Here is a 25,494-nt window from a genome sequence, read left to right on the forward strand (position 1 = left end):
AAGTAACCCAAATTTACTCCGAGTTAAGAGTGGATGAACATTGAATGTTGAGAAGCACTTAAGAGTATGCTCTAAAACACTGTGGTTACACACACACAAAAAAATTATGATCTGTACTCCAGGCAAGCCTCAAATTCCACCTCAAGTTTATTTTTAAGGATTAGTTGAGCAAGTTTGGAGTTGGAAGTGAGAGAATCGTGTTTAAAGGAAAGGGTAGGTCATCCATAGAACAGCTTTAAGTCATTACGAAAAGAAAAATACTTCTAGCTTTTATAGTACCATCTTCCTCCATTAGGCCTACCTGCATACTGTGCTTCATCAAATCTAAGATCACCTCACAACTACACCATTATTTTAGGCACCACTAAAAGGCAATGTATGGCTAACAAAACTATGACAAACCATTGATAATATATCCAGATTTCAGATATGTTACAGTACATCTTAGTTGATGAAACAAAAATATACAAAACATGAGACACAGTAAAAATGACAACTACCACTTCATTATACCTTTTCACAAGCAAATAGTGCTCAAAAATGTGAACAGCCAGACACGGTAGCCCACACATGTAATCCCAGATACTCTGGAGACTGAGGCAGAGGATCACTTGAGCCCAGGAGTTTGAGATCAGCTTGGGAAATATAGTGAGACCCCACAGAAAAAATTAAAGCCAGGTGTTACGGCACACACCTGTAGTTCCAGCTACTGGGGAAGTTGATGCAGGAGGGATGGCTTGAACCCAGGAACTGGAGGATGCAGTGAGCTGTGATCACACCTCTGGACTCCAGCCTGGGTGATGGAGTGGGACACTGTCTCTTTAAAAAATGTGGGCCAGGTGCAGTGGCTCAGACCTGTCATCCTAGCACTTTGGGAGGCTGAGGCGGGAGGATCATTTGAGCCTAGGAGTTAGAGACCAGCCTGGGTAACAGAGAGAGACTCCATCTCTACAAAAAAAATTTTTTTAATTAGCTGGGTGTGGTGGCATGCACCTGTAGTCCCAGCTACATGGGAGGCTGAGGTGGAAGGATCACTTGAGCCCAGGAGATTGAGGCGGCAGTGTATGGTGATTGTGCCCCTGCACTCCAGCTTGGGCAACAGAGCGAGACCTTGTCTCAAAAAAAAGAAAAAAAAAGAGGCTATGGTGGGTATACTGCCTGTGGGGTAGTCCTGCTCCACAAGGAGCAGTTAAAAAAAAAAAAAAAAAAAAAGTTTTAAGAATGTTTTATGTAGCATTTTTTCATATTTACATTTACTCACCATATGGCTTCAAAAATCATAAACATACTTAACTAAAACTACAGATCACCATTGTCCTCAATGACACAATTTTTGTATGGTGTACCTTACCTGTAATTGTATTTCCTATGGGAAGATTTAAGAGGTATCTTAGGAACACTAAAGGGATTTACTGAAGTGCCAACCTTGTGAATGATTTTACCTCAAATTGTTCAGTGGTAAGAAAGGTAGTAAAGCATTTAGTTTTACCTTTAACTAGGCTAATTTTTTGTTTTGTTTTGAGACAGAGTCTCGCTCTGTCACCAGGCTGGAGCACAGTGGCGTGATCTCGGCTCACAGCAACCTTCGCCTCCTGGGTTCAAGCGATTCTCTCACCTCAGCCTCCTGGGTAGCTGGGATTACAGGCGCGTGCCACCACGCCCGGCTAATTTTTCTTTTTTTAGTAGAGACAGGGTTTCACCATGTTGGTCAGGCTGGTCTCAAACTCCTGACCTTGTGATCCGCCCGCCTCAGCCTCCCAAAGTGCTGGAATTACAGGCATGAGCCACTGTGCCGGCCTAGGCTAATTTTTAACATGGGTTTTAATTACCAGAATTTACCTGATAAAACAAACTACCCTTTGCTAAGGTTGTAGGACTTCTGAAAAGACAAATAACTTTGTTGCGTTTCACAAAGGACAGATCAGTTCGTCTGTATAGGCCATAAGCAGGTAAGTAGTGCACTCTTGGTGAAGGATTTCTGTTGTTTTGGAAAGCCAACTATAGCTGGCTGCATGGAGGGAAATCCAAAATCCAGATGACGTGGCGTGAGTCAGTGGGGTGAGAAACACTGGTATTTTCTTTGCAAGTTCGTTTTACAAAGAGCACATAAAACTAAACTTTTATGAATTATGACATAATCTAATAGTTCAATAGCAGACTCAAGCACAGATGTGATTCTAACAGAAGACTACTCATATGAACAGGTTTAATGTAACATGGAATGCAAAAGATTAGAACCATTAAAGTATTTAATTCTTCAACTTTAAAAAATTTAAATAAATAAAACAGGATAATGACCAGAATAGTGCCATTATAATCACATTAAAAAGTAAAGCTTCCATCAACATTTTATGAATTTGGCAAATCTAGTACAATACATTTTTAAGTATTGTGTTTCACTCAATTTTGTGATACTCCATTTTTGAAAAAACTTAGGAGAGAGGTTTCAGATACCCACGAAAAAAAAAATCAGGGTAGAAACACATATGCTGAGGTTTACTAATTCACTGTTTAAAAAGGACCTTAGATGTCCCACTATAATTGCTCTTAGGCGTTTTTAACAAATGAGTAGTTATAATTCACAGAAAAGACAAGTGGTACTTTTCAATCTACATAGACTGTACTATATAAACTTTTAGTAAAATATATAAATTGTTTTAACCTTGTCAAATAATTTTCATTTCTTCTACTTCTTTAAAAGGCTGACCAGGTTGTTTGCCTGTATTGAGATCAATGAATGTTGGACTATATACTATGTTATAATAACTAACTTATCCACCCTGACTTAATATGTGGGAAACAATACACCCCTAAGTGTATTGAGATGTTTCTTTGAAACAAAAATATTTAATTTTATGCATGTGATAAGAAACAGCCTTATTCAATGAATACTTTTTTAACTGAGCAACACAGATAGCAGACATATAACTCCTTATTACCCATACTCAAGAAATGAAGCCAAACTTTTAGAAAAATACAATGCAAGAAAAGATTCAAGTTAAAAATATATTCCTTTGGTTAAAAATCATCCCCTTTATAATATTCATCTGTAATCTAAATTCACAGCATGTCCCACCAGCCCAAAGTAATCTTCTAAATGTCATTATACTTGTAGTATTACAATGTTTTTTCAGTCCAGTATTTATGGAGGTCACTCGGCTGCAGCAACAAAATGTTTCAACTCTAGAAAGAGTGTACCATTGTAGCATTAGCCCCTTTGACAATTTTCTTAAAAGATTTTTACTTTAGAAACCTCCGACACATGTAGTTTTCTTCAGATACAGTATATCCAAACTTTTTATAGAAACCAACATTTTGTGGTAGACATTCAAGGGTAATCTTGTAACAGTTCAGTTTCTTGCTTAGCAAAGTAAGGGTTGATAATAACCTGAAATTTAAAAAGGGGGGAGGGTGAGGAGATAGCATTTATTAATAAAAATTCATTCTAGTAACAATATGAATTAATGTTATAAAACTTAAGTTTCCTTAGAAACAGGTTTAGATTATGGCTTTTCCCATTGCATTCATGTAAGTAGATAAGCATTTAAATCACCAAAACATTTTCACTTAGAGTCAAATATACTTTTATCTAGTAATCTCCAGCTCATTAATAAATAGGACAAATACTAAACTCACCCTAAGCCCTCTTTAAAAATGAAATTTAAGGCCAGGTGCAGTGACTCATACCTGTAATCCTAGCACTCTGGGAAGCCGAGGCAGGCGATCACTAGAGCCCAGAGGTTTGACACCAGCCTGGGCAACATGGCAAAACCCCATCTCTACAAAAAATATAAAAATTAGTAGGCATAATGGCACATGCCTAAAGTCCCAGCTACTCCAGAGGCTGAGGGGGGAAGACCACCTGAGCCCAGAGATGTCAAGGCTGTGGTAAGTAGTGATTGCGCCACTGCACTCCAGCCTGGGCAACACAGTGAGTCTTTGTCTCAAAAAAGAAAAAGAAAAAAAAAAACGAATTGTAAGATGTATGTTAACACTAAAAGCCTTTTTAAAAAAATGACCAAAATTTTTTTGTAAAAGTTCTTTGTTTAAATCTATTTAAACAACTTGGGAGCAGTCAACATTCCCACATAAAATGAGTACATAATAGCTTTGCTCTTTAATCATTTTTAAAGCTGCTTTAATATTTGTGAAGGTGTGTATCAGATTAACTCAAGATTGGTCTAATTAATACGAAGTGGAAACAAAGCAAGTCTACATCTATACAAAGTTTCTTAATGAATCCAAACCCATTATTAAAGTGTGGATCTAAGTGCTTTAGAGGATAAAAACTATAAAAGATACATAAACTTGAAGGGTTTGCCCATGTTTGAACAGACTAAAAAATCTTATTTTTTTAAAAAAACAAAAGATCTTGATTGAAGTATGACTGGCTGGTTGCAGTGGCTCATGCTTGTAATCCCAGCACTTTAGGAGGCCAAGGATCACTTGAATCCAGAAGTTGGAGACTAGCCTAGGCAACATAGCAAAACCCTGTCTCTACAAAAAATTAGCTGGATGCAGTGGTGTGCACCTGTAGTCCCAGCTACTTGGGAGGCTGAGATGAGAGGCTCACTTGAGCCCCAAGAATTCAAGGCTGCAGTGAGCTGTGATCATACCACTGCACTCCAGCCTGGGCAACAGAAAGAGACCCCATCTATTTAAAAAAAAAAAAAAAAAGTATAAAATTAAATGGACTAGAACACAAGAAATTGGTCTGTTTTGTTCACTGAAGTATTCTAAATACCTAGAATAGCATCTGATACATAAACAGGTATTTAATATTTGTTAATTCCTTAAAACTCAGAAGAGTTAATGTTAAAAAGCAAGTTCTTGGGCCAGGCACAGTGGCTCCCACCTGTAATCCCAGCACTTTGGGAGGCCAAGGCAGGAGGACTGTTTGAGACCAGCCTGAGCAATATGATGAGGCCCCACCTCTACAAATTTTTAAAAATTAGCCAGGTGTGGCATATACCTGTAGTCCCAGCTAATTGGGGGACTGACGAGGATTGCTTGAACCCAGGAGGCTGAGGATGCAGTGAGCTGAGATTGAGCCACTGCACCTCAGCCTGGGTGACGGGGCCATCAAAAACAGACCCTGTCTCAAAAACTAAAAATTATAAGATGCAAGTTCGTATAAAAGGGCAATAAATCAATACCACTTATTTATATTGATTTTAAATGATTTAGATAAACATATAGGGGATTATACAGTGAAGGCTGTTTCAGTATTTCTACAACTTATGAGAAGGAGAGATCGTAGAATATTCTGTAATAGTTGAACACTTCCTTTGTTTTTAAATATGACAGAGAAGCTGAGGCAAATCCGATTAGCCCAAAAGTTTATCTCCTACTAGTATGAGAGTATTACTTTGAAAAGTTAATAATTTAAAGATGTTACTGTCTGTAAAGAAGTATGCTTCCAATTTTCAAACTTTAAGGCAAAATATGTATAATAATACTTTATTTCTTCATGAAATTCAGTCTAAACTATTGGAGTGAGTTCAAAATTAATGAAGCCAAAAAGAACTTCAAGCAAGCATCTTGGTAAGAAACTAAATTGGAACAAAATTTATCCAGGGTTACCTTGTTTCTGCCTACTTACAATTTGCCAAGCTGCTTTCCTCTGCATTCATCACTAACAACAACATCTTCTACTCTTCCTCTCTGAAAATATTTACAATGTTTAAAGGAGTAAGCATTTACTTTTGTTTTTAGCTAAAACGAGTAAGAATTTACTGATAATAAGAAGTATATTTTGTAAACTTGAACTTCACAGAAACCAAATGCAAAAAATATTATACAGTGAAGGCTGTTTCAGTATGTATTTCTACAACTTATGAGAAAGAGATCATAGAATATTCTGTAATAGTTGAACATTTCCTTTGTTTTTAAATACGACAGAGAAGCTGGGGCAAATCTGATTAGCCCAAAAGTTTGTTTCCTACTAGCATGAGAGTACTACTATTAAAAGTTAATAATTTAAAGATGTTTTTACTTATTAGAGGAAATAGTATGAGTCAACTTGTGACCTAAACTTGTTTTGGCTGTGTCCCCAACCTTCCCACCCCGTTGTCTTTACACAAATATTAGGATGTTGATCAACACCACCAAAATGTAACCTTTTCATGAATATATCCATCATTCTACTCCTTGCTTGCTAGAAAGTTTAGATATCCAAATAAAATTAATGTCTAGTACAGAAACCCCACCGAAATTCTTAAGTGTCACAGAACACATCCCAAGTGTTCCCTACCTTATTCTCACTGAATTACTTAAGGTTTTCTCTCTTTTTTTTATTTACTGTTTTACGTGAGTTATTCAGGGATGAAAGGGCACTACATGCATTAGATGTATCATAATTCGAACAATAATATTCTGAACCCTTTATCATGTGGAAACAAATCTGTGCTCATGTAGTATATTCTAAGTATTGTTTTTTTAAGAGTAACATTAGGGATTTTGTGCATTACTGCTAAATTGTTTGGTTTCTCTATGGCTATACCAAATTGATCCACCTTACAGAACAATTTTAGCGTACAATTCATACTGTTAATACATTTTCTTTCTTAAAGCTCTCAGAACACACTGGGAAAAGGGATTTCTAAGAAGCACTAAAAACCAGTGAGAAAACAGATTTGTCTAATGGAAACTCAAAGTCAGTTGTGCTAGAAAATACCTGTCCATTTTACTTATAAGCAGCACATACCTTAGCACAGGAATGGATGAATTTATGTTCTATAATCAGAGTTGCTGTAGCAACAATCTGTCCTAGAGTCACATCTTCTACAACTGTAACATAATAATCCCCAGATTTCTTCATATGCTCAAAAGATTCTGTGGAAATTGGACAACAAAGTGTTACACAGTAGACATTCAATTTTATGGGGAGCCAGAAAAATACTAGGATTAGCTGACTTAATTACTAAATGTTTAAAGCTGTTTTACCATAGTAATTTACCTTCCATTTCTAAAGAAAATATTACCAAGTAGTTGAAATATCAGCAATTAGTATCAATTGGAATATAACCTACACATTCAAAATATCTGCTAGCAAAATAAAGACTAATATAGCTATTTTAGATGAACAAAACTTAAAATACAAGTAAATGGCTGATATTGCCACTTCCATGACTAATGAAAACTTCAGTTTCTTCATTTACTTTAAATAGATCTCTTTAACTTTTATACTCAATAGATATTCAAATATAACAAACCTGTGCACATTTTAACAAGAGCATGTTTACATGGCTCAATTCTAGAATTTTTAGTCTTTTGGTTTCAAAATATTTTTACAAAATAGATTTTAATTTTCCCGTTGTGATGGAAAGTGTTTTGTGATAACATGACTTGCTCTTGTTTGCTTTGAGAGCACCTTGCAAGGAGGTAAAACATATGTTTCCAAGTAACGTTTCCAAGGCACATAGCAAATAGGTGCAAAGATATTTCCCCTCAAATGGACTGTCAGTACTATTGCTGAAATAACATGGTTTCTCATCTAATTGATGTGCACACAAAGAAAAATTCAGGAATAAAAACTGAGGCTAATAGTCTCTCATATTGTTAATTTCTATGGTCTCATTCCAGACAGAGATCTAAAATGGGAAAAGGAAATAAATTCAATGAATGAAAATAAAAATGAGAATCAGAATGATGGTCCTCATTCTCAGGAGGGTCAAACAGAGTTCAATACAAAATTACCTATTATAAGGAAACAAAGAATTGTAATGCCTCAGCTATTAAATATTACTAAATATTTAGTAATGATAATAATACTTCATTTCCTTTATAACAGGAAAAGCAGTGGTAGAGCACTGGACAGAATTAAGGTTTTATTCTACCGTAGCAATAACTACCTGTGATCTTGGGCAAGTCTTTGGATCTCTCTAAATTCCCATTTTCTCATATGTCTAAAAGAAGGGGGACAGGGGGTGGGTGGACTAACTCTTTAAGATACCTGCTAACCTTAAACTTCAATACAAATAAACCCCAAAATAAATTTAAAGCGTATGGTCTTAACTTTGATTCGGTAATGAAATTTATGTAAATATAACCACAGTAAGGGAAATACTACAATAAAAAATGAAAAACCTCTAGAGTTAACACCTAGGTCCTATGGTACAGTAATTATCTAATAAAGTAGTCAGATAGTTTGCAAAACAAAGTTACTGGTACATTTGGATTCTAGAACAACTCAGCCACATTAATTTAATTAAGAAAACAGCTAATTTGTTCTTTGAATAATTTCCAGCTATTTGAACAAAAACAGAAGTGGGCATTAAACAGCTCTAAACAAAAATGAAATCATGTTTCCCTTTATTTCAGGAAAAAGAGATTATAGTACTTACTCATAAATTGTTCAGGGCTGACAACTCCAGTCTCTGTTAGCTGACCCAATACCTTAAAAAAACCTAGTTTTGAAAAACAAATTTCAAATTACGAGACGAGCAAAAGGAAGACAGTATGAAAGTAAGCAATATATTAAGCAGGTGGGCTTATGGGCAATTATTTTTTCAGAACTTTCTATAATCTTTTAATTATTAGAATATAAAGTGAACCCTATTCTTCTATAATTACTACATATAACAAAAATAATAACAGGTTTTACCAGTGCTTCTGCCTGCATAAGATATTTTAAATAGTGCTGACCTTAATATCCAGTGTTTATAGACTCAGAACATACATTCTTCAATGTATTATATTTTACATTAAGTTCAATGTAAAGGGTGCCAAATTTTCCCAAATATGTGATTTGGTTTTACTTAAAGGTACAATATGGCCAAGTACAATATGGCCAAATATAATATTTGCAAATTAAAGTGTAAGTAACACTGTTGAGATTACATACTCTTTAAAATTGTAATTTCTAGTGAATTTCATAGTGTTACCTGAAATTAATGTGAAACTGCACCTGGAATTCTGAAAATCTTAACTTTTCTACACTCAATAATTAATTAGGCCAAAATTAGGCCCTTCAGGCTGTCTAGCAAAGAGATAATTGTGAAAAGTACAAAGTTGACTTTTAATTACCAAAGTTTAAGGAAGTTAACTTGGAGAATTTACATGTTAAAAAAAGAAATAAACGTACAAAAACCCTTTCAACTTATCCAAGGAAAATTATTTCCACCTTCATTCCCCAACCAGCTTAAGATTCCTCCTTATGTGTCATTATACATGATAATTTAATTTTTGTTCATGAGAAATCTTTTTGGCTTAATTAGGAAGGAGTGATGTCATATTTAACTCATTTCAAATATTTCACAGTCATATTTGGTCTTAGCTATGACATACACTCATTGGTATTGTCCATCACTTTAAAAACTAAGTATTACACAAAAAAAGTCCAAAAGTCAAATATTTTTTAAAAATTATCTGCATCATGTTTATATAGAAAAATGGAAAGCTAACTCTAATTTTATACAGGCTTGTGTACATTACCTCTATTTAAGTCAGCGGTACAAAGAGGCCTCAAAACCAAGCCTTCTCCAGGATGTGTTGGGGAAATGGCTGGAGAAAATGTAGCTGTATTCTGACTCCAGTCCACTTCTTTGAGTAGACTTGGGTCAAACATAGGAGTTTCATCAGGTTTCATCTTTCTAGTAAGGTCTAAAATAAAAATGTAAATATTAAGTCATTTTATTTAATAAAAGGAAAACTATGATTGAGAAAGTTAATATAAATTAATGCAATTAGAAGCATTCTTTAGCAGATACGCGAGATATTTTACTGCAGCCTATCCTGAATCTAACATTAAATTCCACAACTACAGATAAATAGAAAAATCATGCCTACTATCAGATAAAAAATGGCTAAGTGACTAAATTAGTAAGTTTTAAACTACAAAATCCCATTTATTATCAGGCCTTCTTTTTTTTCTTTTTTGACAGAGTCTTACTCTGTTGCCCAGGCTGGAGTGCAGTGGCGCGATCCCGGCTTACCGCAACCTCCGCCTTCTCCGTTCAAGTGATTCTCCTCCTTCAGCCTCCAGAGTATCTGGGATTATAGGCATGTGACACCACACCTGGCTAATTTTTTGTATTTTTAGTAGAGACGGGATTTTGCCATGTTAGCCAGGCTGGTCTGGAACTTCGGACCTCAGGTGATCTGCCTGCCTCGGCCTCCCAAAGTGTTGGGATTACAGGCATGAGCCACCGCCCCCCGCTATTATCAGGTCTTTTAAAACATGTTTTTCCTCTGGGTTTGTGCTACTAATGAATAGCTGACTTTTCATGGGCTCTTAAATTTTTTACATTATGTTCTTGGATTTTATTATTGAGCCAAGAAGTCATCTGCTTCAACAGGAAATTGCAAGGGGAAAAAAATTTTTTTTTAAAAAAGAAGTAATCTCTCAGTCTTACTTGCCAAAAAAGAAAACTTTCAGCAATGCACGGTGGCTCATGCCTATAATCCCAGCACTTTGGGAGGCCGAGGTGGACAGATCACCTGAGGTCGGGAGTTCGAGACCAGTCTGACCAACATGGGGAAACCCTGCCTCTACTAAAAATACAAAAATCAGATGGGTGTGGTGGCGCATACCTGTAAACCTAGCTACTCAGGAGGCTGAGGCAGGAGAATCGCTTGAACCTGGGAGGCAGAGGTTGCGGTGAGCTGAGATACTGCCTTTGCACTCCAACCTGGGCAATAAGTGAAATTCCCTCTCAAAGAAAAAGAAAACTTACTGGGCATGTAGTTTGTTTTTTTTTTAAGACAGAGTTTCACTCTCCCAAAGTGCTGGGATTACAAGCATGAGCCACCGTGCATGGCTGAAAGTTTTCTTTATTGGCAAGTAAGACTCTAAGAGATTACTTTTTTTTTTTTTTAATTTTTTTTCTCCTTGCAATTTCCTGTTGAAACAGATGACTTCTTGGCTCAATAATAAAATCCAAGAACATAATATAAAAAATTTAAGAGCTACCATGTGAGCCACCATGCCTGGCCACATGTAGCTTTTCGTTTTGTTTTGTTTTAAATGAACTATGAATAGAAGATAATTGATGAACAGGCTCAAATTAATTTTTTTTGGCATTCTCAGAAATACTTTACCTTGGCTATGATAGATATACACTGAAGGATTTTGTTTTCACAGCCGATTTTCTAAAAATCTGTAGTGTGGGCCAGGCATGGTGGCTCACACCTGTAATCGCAGCACTTTGGGAGGCAGGACAGGAAGATCACCAGAGGTCGAGACCAGCCTGACCAACATGGCAAAACCCTATCTCTACTAAAAATAAAAAATTAGCCAAGTGTGGTGGCAGCCACCTGTAATCCCAGCTACTTGGGAGGCTGAGGCAGGAGAATCGCTTGAACCCGGGAGGTGGAGGTTGCAGTGAGCCCAGATCACATTATTGCATTCCAGCCTGCGCAACAAGAGTGAAACTCCATCTCAAAAAAATTAAATTAAAATTAAAATGTATAGTGTAAGTTTCTCAGTTGCTTCTAAGCACCTTAAAAATAGCCGGTGTGAGGCCGGGCGCAGTGGCTCAAACCTGTAATCCCAGCACTTTGGGAGGCCGAGACGGGCGGATCACGAGGTCAGGAGATCGAGACCATCCTGGCTAACACGGTGAAACCCCATCTCTACCAAAAAAAATACAAAAAATTAGCCGGGCGCGGTGGCGGGCGCCTGTAGTCCCAGCTACTTGGGAGGCTGAGGCAGGCGAATGGCGTGAACCCAGGAGGCGGAGCTTGCAGTGAGCTGAGATCCGGCCACTGCACTCCAGCCTGGGTGACAGAGCGAGACTCCGTCTCAAAAAAAAAAAAAAACAGCCGGTGTTTTTCATGCTATTGAAAAGTGATAATGATATTTCCCCTTCTTTTCTGAACGTTTAGAAATGAGCAGGTTCTCACTTGTTGTAATGTTTTAAAAATGAGACTAAATAGCAGAGAAGTAATGATAGGAAGGAGGAAAAACAAATCATATAAAGCATAAAACTGGGGCCAGGGGGCTTCTGTGCAGCACAGAATTGCTGAAAGAAACAGATGCTTCCCAACAATTAAAAGTTGAGTATTCCTTATCCAAAATGCTTGGAACCAGAAATGTTTCAGATTTTGGATTTTTTTTTTTTTTTTTCAGATTTGGGGATATTTGCATATATATAATGAGATATCTTGGGGATGGGACCCAAGTCAAAACAAAATTCATCTGTGTTTCATATACACCTTATACGGATAGCACAAATATTTTGCACAATATTTTAAATAATTTTGTGCACGGAAAACTTTTTGTACATGAAATCAGATGTGGAATTTTCCACTTGTGGCATCATGTTCGCCCTCAATAAAGTTTCAAATTTTGGAGTGTTGGATTTTTGGATTAGAGATCCAAAAAAAGCAGTCCCCAACTTATTTCTATATCCAGTTAAAGAAACCATATTTTAATGAGAAAACAATTTGCCCAATAACCTAACTCCCAATTGTTCCTTATGCATAAGTCACAGTATGCTTTAGGGCTAATATTCTTCACTTTTCCTTAAACTAATAAGTTTCTGCCTGTGTAATCCTATGTAACTATATAAGCAGTGCTACAATATAGTAGTTAGGGGAAGGTAGTGCGATGTGATGTAACAAAAGAAGTTAACACTTGCTCAGCACTTCCTATGTGCCAGACTATTGAAAGAGCTTTACTAATTCATTTATTTCAACCATCCTACAGGTTAGGTGGGGTTATTATCTACAGTTTAACAGATGAGAAAATGTTAAGTAACTTGCCCAAGGTCACAAAATTAGTGAAGCCAGGATTTAAACCTAGGCATAGAAAGAGCATGAGCTTTGGATTCAGACCTGGTGTTCAAATGTCAACTGTGTGATACGTACTAAGGTAATTAAGCTCTTAGAATGTAGTTTCCTCATTTGTAAAATGGAGATGAAATTACTGGGAGAATTAAATGCATGACTGTATGCAATCAAGCACTTAGCAATACCTGGAATACAGCAAGTAATAAGATACATGCTAGTTAGCAATAAATTTAAAATTCAAGTTTATACATTTTTTTCACCTTTATTTTAATTCATGAATCAGGCACTGTGCTGGTTACAGGGACTGCAAAAAGAATGACAGGCTGTTATGTTTATGTTATACCGAAAGTTAGCATTCTTGGATAGAAAAGAATAATGCAGTTTATAATGTAGACTGCTGAGAGGTCCCCCCGGCCACACACACACACACACACACACACACAAGGATTCAAATTATGCTGTACACACTATACCTGGTTCTAACAATATTAAGGAAAATACAGAAATTGTGATGATCAAGCAGTCATTTCAAATTTAACAAGTTTAATATCCATTCAAAATAGGTTTTTTGTTTTGCTTTATTCTGTTTTGAGACAGGGTTTCACTCTGTTCCCCAGGATGGAGTGCAGTGGTGCAATCATAGCTCACTGCAGCCTCGAACTCCTGGGCTCAAGTGATCCTCCTACCTCAGCTTCCCTCAGTAGCTGGGACTACAGGCTTATACCACGCCTGGCTAATTTTTGTATTTTTAGTAGAGCTGGGGCTTTGCCATGTTGGAAAGGCTGGTCTTGAACTCCTGACCTCAAGTGATCCTCCAGCCTCAGCCTCCCAAAGTTCTGGAATTACAAGCATGAACCAGCATGCTCAGCCAAAACAAGTTTTTAATAGATGAATTTGAATCCATGTGTTTCAGTGTTTTGTCTAAATTGGATCCTTGAGGTTTGTGTGTGTACTCTCATCTGAAAGGTAGGTAGCAACATTGTTTTTCAGGTATGTAGATAACAGGCTAAGTATTTATTAATAAAGTGAAATGTGTACAGTATTAAAAATGTAAATTCCTCAAGGCAGCACACTATTTAAACATTTTGGTCACGCTATTAAACATAGTTGTAAATACAAAGTTCAAAGAAAACTCAAAAGAGAATTTAAATCAACCTTAACCACATTTAACTGGATTCCTTTTTCCTATAAAGTCTGTGTTTACAATAAAAATGTGGTCTAGAAAACATGAAAAATAGGGTTAATAAGTTTCATGAGAGGGAAGAAGTGTACAGGAAAACAACTAGGATTAGGAAGCCCTTAACTAATGAGTTTTAACCAGGAAATACTAATATGTTCTTGTACTTCAGAGACAGTCTTATTCCACGAATGATCATAAAAATAAATAATATTGGCTAACACTTAATGAAAACTTTCTATATGTTAACTCTTAAAAATACAATGAACAATGTGTCATTATCCCAATTTTACAGATAAGGAAGCAGGCACAGTAACTTGCTCAAGGTTACAGTGCCAATAAGGAACAGAGTGAGGATTCAAAATGAGGCAACAGGGCCAGCTTCAGAAGCCCCTGACCTGTGCCGTTACAGAGAGCACACTGCACTTAGTTTAATACCCTGCTGCCACTGTTTTGAAATTCTTAATTTTTTAACAAAGAACTCTGCATTTTAATTTGGATTACTACAGATTACGTAGCCAGTCCTGCTAGGTAGTATGGCTTCAGACTCTGCTCTTAACCATTACACTGAAGATGCACTACAGTAGATATATTCCCTACCTTATTATTGTACAAGGGTTAAAAATTAAGTCATAAGCAGCACTTAGAACTTACATTTGGAAAATGGGAATCAGACTAGTCAAAATACATTAAACAAAGCATTCCAGATTGAAATAAGAATCTATGAACCAGGCAATCAGAAATTAAGATCAAAAATGTTTTTATGGGCTCTTCTACAAAACAGAGCCATACTGAAGGCCTACTTTAGCTCACTCTCTCCTCAAACGGTAAAATTCTGCTGGTGCCCAACTAATGTACTGGGCAAGGTGAAGCAAGATACGACTTGAAACCCAGTTCCAAAGGGTTTTAGAACATAATTAAATAAGTAACTTTATATAGATAATCTTTTAGCATCTTCAAGTGCCCAGATACTGCAAAACTAGGAAATTTCTGCAAATAAAATTGCACAGTTGCATGAAGCGAAATCTCGTATCATTAGGATCTTTAAAGTTTTTAGATTAACTTTAAAAAGTATAGTAAACACTAACCCTCCTTAAGGATTCCTCAGAACCTTTTCTGATTAACTGCTAAATTAGCGGGCGTTTAGAAGACCCGTTTAAGCCTAACCCTAGCCCAATAATGCCTAGTGAATGAATAACGAATAAGACTTACTTGTAGGTCACATTTCAGAAAATCCAGAAGGACAAAAAAAAAAAAAATTCCCAAACTGCCACAATACCGCGGAAAACATACACCAAATTCATTTTTACTAGTCATGAAGTCAATTGAATATTTTTGCACTCAATTGAAGTTTTTTAAACAAAATTTCAACTATTTGGCTTCTGAGCCACGGTATCAGATTGGAATACGAATTGGGGAGAGAGGCTGCTGCTAGAAGCAACCAACTGAGAGCAACAAGTAATAGACACCGGAGATAAAGATTTTAAAAGTCGATCTACAAATTTTAAAAACATAATCTAAGGCCAAATCTAAACCACCCTATGTATTTCTCAAGAGCTCCTGGGGCACCTTCTAAGTACAGGTGAATGGGGGAGGGGCGGACTTCGGATTCCTCTATATTCATTTTATAACAATTTCGATAACAAGAATCCATTCTGAATCGCTTTCGTTAATGATTTTTAACACACCTGGCCATGTTTATTAAATTGTGTAACTGCATGAATTTTCAAAAGTATTTTCTGATAGTTTATTTGACCTTTACAATCTAGGTGTTATTCCCAGTCTACAGATGAGGAAGCTGGAGCACCTGGAACTCCCAAGACTTGCCCCTTAGGTAACACAGCATATAAGTGACCTGGGGCTAGAATCCTCTTGTTTTCGCATCTTGACCTCGATTACCATCCTCAGCAGACCCCAATCTTCACATCATCCTACCATACAGCTAGCGCTCTCTCCCCTATTTGGCAAATCCTGCCTAAATTAATTTCTTGAGATCCATTCTAGGATTCGTTCATGAGGGATTATCCTAACAAAACGAATCGTATAATCGTCCGTTCAATTTTGTATGAAAATTTTAAATTAGTTTGGCTTACATAAACATCAGTTCCTACAACAGAAATCACAGTACACCACTCGGTGTTTCTAGAAGTGGGAGCCTAGGAAAAAGAGACAAAGGATGTCCCTCTGTACCGTGGGGAAAGCGCCGACCTAGTCGGTGCGGAGGTGGTCTTCGGAGCAGCTGCCTCAGGGGCTCCCGACCACCGTGGGATGCGCCCGGGAATAGGAGAAGAGAAGGGGCCTGGGAAGTTCGTGCCCATTCAAAACCGATGGCTGCAGAGAACGCGACCAACTGTCTCATTTCCCACGCCAAAGTCTGGGAAGCGAAGTTCCGACCCCAGTCCCAGTGCCAGTCCTGCCAGGCCAAGACCCTCGTATGGCCGGACCGCTGGCCATCATCCTTAACCTCTGCTCCAGGCGCGCGTGCGTTCAACTTCCTGGGACCCGCGCTCCACACCATGTGCACCCAGCTGGCGAGGATTAACGCCCGGCTCCTCCACAACACCCCCGGGGGCCTCGCCGGGGCACCAGTCACACCTGTTAGATAAACCTGAAGGCAGGCCCGCCCCAGCCCCCAGGACACACGGTCCAGCTCTCGAGCCCCGGCCCCGGTCTCTCCTCACCCGTAGAGGCCCCGCGATCGGCGCTCCTTGCCAGGCGCGTCGGACTCTCCCCCACCAGGGTGCACAGCACCGGATCCGGATCCGGCTTCAGCGCCAGCCCCACCTCCTCCTCCACCGTCCGCGCCACAGTCGGGAACCGCGGCCCAGACGTGGCAGCGCCAACGCCTCCACCCCGCCTCTACCCCCTCACGCAGGGCCGCGCGCAGGCGGGCGGAGGCGGAGACGGAGGCGCCGGCCGAGGCGCCACCGGCCCAGGCCCAGCGAGCGAGGGGCGGGGCCCGGAGAGCGGGGGCGGGACCAGGAGGACGAGGGGCGGGGCCTGAGGTTCGCGTCGGCGCCCGGGGCGGTGGCCGCCGGACCAAAGCTGGGCTCTCCGGGCTCCTCCTCCTCCCTCCACAAGGCCTTTCCCACCGCGTCATTGTCTCGGTTTATCTGCGTACGTCTGCCTAGCAGTCAGCCCAGCAGCGTAAGTGGTGACCAGTGTGGGCCTCTTTGATCCTGAGACTCGACCACTGGCCCTCTCCATTTGTCCCTTGTTGCCCTCCCTTCATGATTCAATCCATTAATTAGGACTTTTCCTACCAACTGGCAGCTCAGAGCCCCGCATCCCCAGGCCTCTGAGTCACAGTTCCTGCCTTCGTGAAACTAGGAGTTGGGGCCACTGCATTCTACTCCTTTGGGACTATTGTTTCATTTCTCAGTCCCTCAAACGCTTTATTGGATGAACATGGAGTTCATGTTCATCCAATAAAAACTGCAACAGTTTTGCCGCCCAGGAGACATTTGGCAATGTATGAATCATTTTCAGCCTCTCATGTGGGAGAGAGGTGCCATTGGAATCTCCAGATGGTGGAGGGCACAGGTGAGTAGAGGCCGGGAATACTGCCAAACGCCTTACAATGCGCAGGACAGCGCCGCACAACAAAGAATTACCTGGCCTGAAATGTCTGGAGTGCTGAGGTTTAGAAACCTTTCGTTAGAAGAAAAGTGACTTTCTTCAGAGCCCCATTTCTGAAGTGTCTTACCTAAGTAGCACTTTGTCCCTATTTTAACAGATAAGGAAACAGAGGTTCAGAGATGTTACATAATTTACTAGTCTCGTAGCTAGTAGCTCCCCTTCCTTGCCTTGTACCATAATTTTCGATTTATTGAAATCGCAAAGTATTTTATTCTTAAGCAATAGTATTCAAAGAACCCCATAGATCGTATACCAGAAATTATATTTTTTGCTCATTTATGAGATTTAAATTTCAGTTAACTCCTTTACTGATTTATGCTTTCTCAGAACTTCAAACATCAGTGAGCTGATGGCATCCATCAGCTCTGTTTTTATCTCTGTTTTTACACCCATACATACAAAAGAATATATAGGGCATGAACAGGATGTGGTGGTGTGCATCCATAGTCTCAGCTACTCCAGAGGCTGAGGCAGGAGGATCACTTGAGCCCACGAGGTTGAATGCAGCCTGGACAATAGAGCAAGACCCTGTCTCTAAAAAAAAAAAGAAAAGAAAAGAAAAAGAATACGTAAGGCATAAATAAAAATAAATACTCGTGGCTGGGCGTGGTGGCTTACACCTGTAATTCCAACATTTTGGGAGGCCTAGGCAAGTGGATCTTGAGCTTGAGTCCAGGAGTTTGAGACCAGCCTGTGCAACATGGCAAAAACCTGTCTCTGCAAAAAAATACTGAAAATTAGGCAGGCATGGTGGCATGTGCCTGTAGTCCCATCTACTCAGGAGGCTGAGGTAGGAGGATAACCTGAGCTTGGGAGGTAGAGGCTGCTGTGAGCCATGATTGCATCACTGCACTCCAGTCTGGGCCACAGAGCAAGACCCTGTCTCAAAACAAACAAAAATTTAAAAAAATACTTATGTACACACCACTAATCTTAAGCACATGGCCCTCCCCGTTTTTCTTATCAGATTTCTGGTCAGATGTTTTCAGTGATTTTCTCCTGTACAACAAACTGCTGTACATTTTATAAATTAGCAAAAAGTGAAATGTAAGCAATTATATAAAATCACAGAACACAAGACTTGTAAGAGGTACCCCCAGAGATCTCATACATTCCAGATATCCTCCTCCTTACCCACATTGGGCCATAAGAACCCAATTTCTCATTAATAGACAAGGTCGATCACTCTGGCCAGTAAAGTTAACCCCTTTCTTTGCCTGTAGGTAGGTTCACTCGGCAATGAGGAGCCCAAGATAACCAGGAGACAGTTTCAACTTCTGGTTTAATGGAACCATTGGTATGTCCTTTGGTGATTTTTATTTATTTTTCTAGATTCTTAGAAGAAATGCTGCATTCACCAATATTCCTTTTTTTTTTCTTTTTTTTTGAGAGGGAGTCTTACTTTGTAGCCCAGGCTGGAGTGCAGTGGCATGATCTCAGCTCACTGCAACCTCCACCTCCTGGGCTCCGATTAAGCAATTCTCCTGCCTCAGCCTCTTGAGTAGCTGGGATTACAGGTACGTGCCACCACACCCAACTAATTTTTGTATTTTCAGTAGAGATGGGGTTTCACCATGTTGGCCAGGCTGGTCTTGAACTCCTGACCTTGTGATCTGCCCACCTCGGCCTCCCAAAGTGTTGAGATTACAGGTGTGAGCCACCACATCCAACCAACAACAATATCCTCATCGGCACAGATAAGGCTATTATATGGAAAAACATGGACGTCAGTGATTCAGTTGAGAAATGATTCAGGAATGTTGGCCTGAACGAGAAGTTTAAGAATACCTTGGCCAGGCACAGTGGCTGACGCCTGTAATCCCAGCACTTTGGGAGGCTGAGGCAGGCAGATCACAAGGTCAGGAGTTCAAGACCAGCCTGGCCAACATAGTGAAACCCTGTCTCAGAAAAATACAAAAATTAGCCAGTGTGGTGGCACACACCTGTAGTCCCAGCTACTCAGGAGGCTGAGACAGGAGAATCACTTGAACCCGGGAGACAGAGATTGCAGTGAGCCGAGCTTGTGCCCATTGATCTCCAGCCTGGGTGACAGAGCAAGACTCCATCCCCCTCAAAAAAAGAATACCTTAACCAATTTATTTCATTTATATTTTCCTCTTAATGTTTGCACAGGAATTAGATATAACAATCTATGTCTAATTAAATATAAAAGAGTTGTTTCACTAGGTATTACAAGTTCCAAGTGATAAGATATTATAGTTTTAAATTAGCCACATTGTTTCTTTCTTAGTGGTATATAAATTAATGGTGTGTCATACAATGGATGTGTCTAAGACTGGATGAAATATGGTACAGGCCGGGCACGGTGGCTCATGCCTGTAATTCCAGCATTTTGGGAGGCTGAGGTGGGCAGATCACGAGGTCAAGAGATCGAGACCATCCTGGCCAACATGGTGAAACCCCATCTCTACTAAAAATACAAAAATTAGCTGGGCGTAGTGGTGCACGCCTGTAGTCCCAGCTACTCAGGAGGCTGAGGCAGGAGAATCACTGGAATTCAGGAGGTGGAGGTTTCAGTGAGCCAAGATCGCGCCACTGCACTCCAGCCTGGCAACAGAGCGAGACTCCATCTCAAAAAAAAAAAAAAAAAGGTAATATGGTACATACTTAATATGGTCTTAAAGTTATAATTCTCTGTTATTGTTTCAATGTCCCCTCCAAAACTCACATTTAGATTTAATTGCCATGGTACAGTATTAAGAGGGAGAGGCCCTTAAGGGGTGATTAGGTCATGAGTGCTCTTCCCTCACATAATATGGATTAATGCTGTTACCATGGGAGTAGGTTCCTGATAAAAAAGGATGAGTTCAGCTCCTCCCTCTCTTGCTTTCTCTTACACCACTCCTTCCATGTGATGCCTTCAGCCATGGGATGACCCTCAACAGACACTGGTACCATGCTCTTGCACTTCCCAGCCTCCAGAACTGTGAGCCAAATACACTTCTTTTTATTATGAATTACCCAGTCTTGGGTATTCTATTACAGTAGCAGAAAACAGGCTAAGACATTCTCTAAACATGTTTATAAATTATTTCATTTGATCCTCATATGAATCCTGTGACATAAAGTGGGCACTACTATTTCCATAATGCAAGTGAAACTCAAGCAATTTTCCTTTTCTTTTTGAAACAAGGTCTCACTCTGTTGCCCAGGCTGGAGTATGGCTGCACAATCTCAGCTCACTGCAACCTCTGCCTTCTGGGCTCAAGCAATCCTCCCACTTCAGCCTTCTGAGTAACTGGGACTACAGGCGTGCACCACCACACCCAGCTAATTTTTTTGTATCTTTATTAAAGATGAGGTTTCACCACATTGCTCAGGCTAGTCTCAAACTCATGACTAGTCATGAGTATAAGCCATCATGTGCCCACCTCAGCCTCCCAAATTGCTGGTATGACAGGCATGAGCCACTGTACCCAGCTGTACTTTTTCTTTTTTTTACGAGTGAAGCTGTGTGTGTTCTCATGCTGCTAATAAAGACACACCTGAGACTGGGTAATTTATAAAGAAAAAGAGGTGCTCATGCCTGTAATCCCAGCACTCTGGGAGCCAAGGCAGGTGGATTACCTGAGGTCAGGAGTTCAGGACCAGCCTGGCCAACACAGTGAAACCCCATCTCTATTTAAAAAATACAAAAATTTGCCAGGACTGGTGGTGGCGGGAGGCTGAGACAGGAGAATTGCTTGAACCTGGGAGACTGAAGTTTCAGTGAGCCGGGATCATGCCATTGCACTCCAGCCTGGGTGACGAGAGTGAAATTCCGTCCAAAAAAAAAAAAAAAAAGCTGGGATCATGCCATTGCACTCCAGCCTGGGCAACAAGAGTGAAATTCCGTCAAAAAAAAGAGAGACAGAAAGAAAGAAAGAGAGAAAGAAAGAGGTTTAATGGACTCCTAGTTCCACATGACTGGACAGGCCTCACAATCATGGCGGAAGGCAAAGAAGGAGCAAAGTCATGTCTTACATGGCAGCAGGCAAGAGGGCATGTGCAGGGGAACTCCCCTGTATAAAACCATCAGATTGACTAGGCATGGTGGCTCATGCCTATAATCCCAGCACTTTGGGAGGCTGAGGTGGGTGAATCACTTGAGTTCAGGAGTTCGAGACCAGCCTGGCCAACATGGAGAAACCCTGTCTCTACTAAAAATACAAAAATTAGCCAGGTGTGGTGATGGGCGCCTGTAATCCCAGCGACTCAGGAGGCTGAGGCAGGAGAATCACTTGAACCCAGGAGGTGGAGGTTGTAGTGAGCCAAGATCACGCCACTATACCCCGGCATGGGCGACACAGTGAGACACCATCTCAAAAACAAAAAACCTATCAGATCTCATGAGACTTACTCACTATCACAAGAACACCACAGGAAAACCCACCCCCATAATTCAGTTACCTCCCACTGGGTCCCTCCCATGACACGTGGGGATTATTACAATTCAAGGTAAGATTTGGGTGGGGACACAGAGCCAAACCATATAATTCTTTTTTTTTTTTAATAGACATTTGAACTTAAGAACTTAATAAGGCTGGGTGCAGCTCATGCCTGTAATCCCAGCACTTTGAGAGGCCAAGATGGGCAGATCACTTGAGGCCAGGAGTTTGAGACCAGCCTGGCCAACATAGTGAAACCCTGTCTCTACTAAAAAATACAAAAATTAGCCGAGTGTGGTGGTACGCATCTGTAGTCCCAGCTACTCGGGAGGCTGAGGCAGGAGAATCACTTGAACCTGGGAGGTGGAAGTTGGGAAAAAAAAACAAACCTTGAAATATTACAGAAATATAGAACAAAGAGTGATCAGTCTCCATATTTCTGCCTTCAGAGATAACCACCGTGTTAGTCCATTTTCACACTGCCATAAAGATACTACCTAAGACTGGGTAATTTATAAACAAAAGAGGTTTAATTGATTCAGTTCCACGTGGCTGGGGAGGCCTCAGGAAACTTACAGTCATGGCGGAAGGTGAGAGGAAGCAAGGCACACCTTCACAAGACAGCAGGAAGGAGACAGAACAAATGGGAAACTGTCAAACACTTTCAAAACCATCAGCTCTCGTGAGAACTCCCTCGCTATCAGAAGAACAGCATGGGGGAAACCGCCCTCATGATCCAATCACCTCCCACAAGGTCCCTCCCTCAAGACATGGGGGTTGCAATTTGAGATGAGATTTGGGTGGGAACACAGAGCCAAACCATATCAACCACTGTTAACAGCTTGGTAGATGTTCCTTCAGACTGCCTGGTTTCATTTTCAGCCCTTCCATGTAGCTGACAGCCTTGGACAAATGGTTTGTCCTCACCTTGTCCCAGTTTTCTTATCTCAGTATAATAGTACAGGTTTTCAGAGTTTGATGAAGGTTTAATAAAATAACATATGTAAAGTGTTCAGCATTGTGCCTGACATATAGTACGTGCTTAATAAATGCTCTTTGTGTACATATATTTGCATATAGTCAGAATAAGTTTGCAATAACAACCTCCCAAATCTCTGTGACTTAACAAGTTTTTTTCTTGTCTTACACCAATTGTTAGGGCACTTTCTCCATGTAATCACTCAGAGATGGAGGCTAATGGCAGTGCCACCCTATTCTGGTCAAAATCTGAACTACATGACATCTTTAGTGACCAGAGTAGTGAAAAGGGACTGGAAAATCATACATGGAACTTTTACTGCCTCATCCCATAATTGACATACTTCCCTTCCGCTCACAATTTATTTGCCATATTAGTAATTGTTGGCCGGGCGCGGTGGCTCAAGCCTGTAATCCCAGCACTTTGGGAGGCCGAGGCGGGCGGATCACGAGGTCAGGAGATCGAGACCATCCTGGCTAACATGGTGAAACCCCGTCTCTACTAAAAATACAAAAAACTAGCCGGGCGTGGTGGCGGGCGCCTGTAGTCCCAGCTACTCGGAGGCTGAGGCAGGAGAATGGCCTGAACCTGGGAGGCGGAGCTTGCAGTGAGCCGAGATCGCGCCACTGCACTCCAGCTTGGGTGACACAGCACGAGACTCCGTCTCAAAAAAAAAAAAAAAAAAAAAAAGTAATTGTAAGGCTGCCTAGGTACCAAGGTAGCAGGGAAATTCAGAGTAGAGAATATTTGGTGACTGCTTTACCTCTGTCACAATCCACATGTTTTTTCCCTAGTGTCATATAATACTGTCCAAACTGTGTTGTAATTTTTCTTTTTTTTGGCGTGTGACGTTGCTTTCTTTTAATTGAAGTGAAGACAAAACCTGGTCATGTTCAGAGATTAACAGCCTCATCCTGGTGGTCAAGTACAATTTTGTCTTTCTTGGTTAACCGGGCCCTAATTTCAAAGAATTTCCACATGTTCTTTAAAATCACCTGAAACTGTCCTGCGCAGGCTCACACCACGGCTCTGTATCAAGGGCTTGGCCCTGCCTGCAGCCAAACAGCATCTCACTGGATCTTCTCATCTTGAAGAGATCTTCAAAACCATTTAAAAATTTAAAAATTCTGCATGAACAGCCTTTTCATTAGTTGCCCAGTCCACAAGAACCTGGTGCTGCCTACCCCCTCGTCCAGGTCCACGTAGGGCCCGGCGCCCTGGGAAAACATCTTGTCCACGACCGGCTTCATCTCGGGCCCGTGGCGCTCTAGGCCCACTTCCGGCCACGGGGCCGCTTCCTATTTTTCTTTTTTTTTTAAACAACTCTCCATATTAATATTCATTCACTCAGACTGTTAAGCCCTTCTATGTATCAGGAATTGTTCTAGGTACTAGGACATATCAGTGAAGAAAACATTTGATAATCCTTGCCTTCATGTAGTTCATTAGACTGTCAACAGATCAGAAAAAAAACATTTAAAAAATTATAAAATGTTAGAAGGTGATCAAAGTTATGGTGAAAAATAGGAAAGGGAAAAGGCAGAAGAAGTGTTGAGGTGCAGTGTTAAATAGAATAGTCAGAGAAGACCTCTCTGAAATGTCATTTGAGTTAAATTCTGAAAGGTGTGAGGAAGTGAGCCTTGTGACTATGTCTAGAGCAAGAGCATTCCAAGAAAATAAAACTGTCAGAGTGGCTTGGTGATGCCTGAACATGCATTTTACTATTTTTGTACATGTCTGAAATTTTCCATGAAAAAAGTTAAAAACAAAAAGTAGCCCTGGTAAAAGGGAGGTTGAGGCGGGTGGATCACTTGAGGTCAGGAGTTTGAGACCAGCCTGGCCAACACAGTGAAACCCCATCTCTACTAAAAATAAAAATTAAGAAAAAAATTAGCCGGGCATGGTGCCTGTAATCCCAGCTACTTGGGAGACTGAGGCAGGAGAACTGCTTGAACCCAGGAGGCGGAGGTTGCAATGAGCTGAGATTGTGCAACTGAACTCCAGCCTGGGTGACAGAATGAGACTCATCTCAAAAAAAAAAGAAAACAGAAAAAAAAAAATCTTACCAATGTACCACCTCAGAAACAATGTTTTAACTTGTTTGTTTCCCCACACCCTCCTTAACTCTGGTCCCAGACATTGCTGGTTTTTACTGCATCATTGTTTCTCATACGCTAATTTCATCTTTCCAATTATTTGCTAAATTCTTAATTATATCTTACCTTTTTTTATTCCCCCCTTTGTATGATTTCCTTCAAAGTGATTGGACATATAATAAATTCTCTATTAAAAGTAAATTGAGAAGTAAAACTTAGTGATGGCTTTACTAAATATGTCAGTGCCTAGTAATTCTTATAGCATTTTACTATGTTGAGGATGTAAAAAAGCAGGTTGCACAAAATATTATATCTACAAGCAATTTAAAAGTTTTTAGCATTAGGGCCGGGAGCAGTGGCTGACGCCTATGACCCCAGCACTTTGGGAGGCCGAGGCGGGCGGATCGTGAGGTCAGAAGATGGAGACCATCCTGGCCAACATGGTGAAACCCATCTGTACTAAAAAAAAAAAAAAAAAAAAAA

At 40.2% G+C, this 25,494-nt stretch overlaps 1 protein-coding gene across 1 annotated transcript; it reads right to left on the bottom strand.

Annotated features, from left to right (window-relative positions):
- Nucleotides 1–129: 129 nt before the first annotated feature.
- Nucleotides 130–16,843, bottom strand: GNPNAT1 (glucosamine-phosphate N-acetyltransferase 1). The gene is made up of 6 exons (XM_025392329.1): nt 16,591–16,843; nt 9,436–9,603; nt 8,346–8,408; nt 6,707–6,834; nt 5,603–5,664; nt 130–3,388 (listed from the first exon to the last, which is right to left on the bottom strand). The coding sequence occupies exons 2-6, from the start codon at nt 9,587–9,589 to the stop codon at nt 3,241–3,243; spliced, it is 555 nt and encodes a 184-aa protein (XP_025248114.1). The 5' UTR covers nt 9,590–9,603; nt 16,591–16,843; the 3' UTR covers nt 130–3,240.
- Between the last annotated feature and the right edge of the window lie 8,651 nt (nt 16,844–25,494).

Source organism: Theropithecus gelada, chromosome 7b, assembly GCF_003255815.1.
Source record: "Theropithecus gelada isolate Dixy chromosome 7b, Tgel_1.0, whole genome shotgun sequence".
In the NCBI taxonomy this organism is placed as follows: Eukaryota; Metazoa; Chordata; class Mammalia; order Primates; family Cercopithecidae; genus Theropithecus; species Theropithecus gelada.

Excerpts from the sequence above, each read along its gene's own strand:
- GNPNAT1 (XM_025392329.1), bottom strand. The coding sequence starts at position 9,589 with ATGAAACCTGATGAAACTCCTATGTTTGACCCAAGTCTACTCAAAGAA. Across the intron at positions 6,835-8,345 it reads CAGCCCTGAACAATTTATGA|AATCTTTTGAGCATATGAAG; the intron begins GTAAGTACTATA and ends CAATTTCCACAG. Across the intron at positions 3,389-5,602 it reads GGAAAGCAGCTTGGCAAATT|GTTATTATCAACCCTTACTT; the intron begins GTAAGTAGGCAG and ends TTTAAATTTCAG.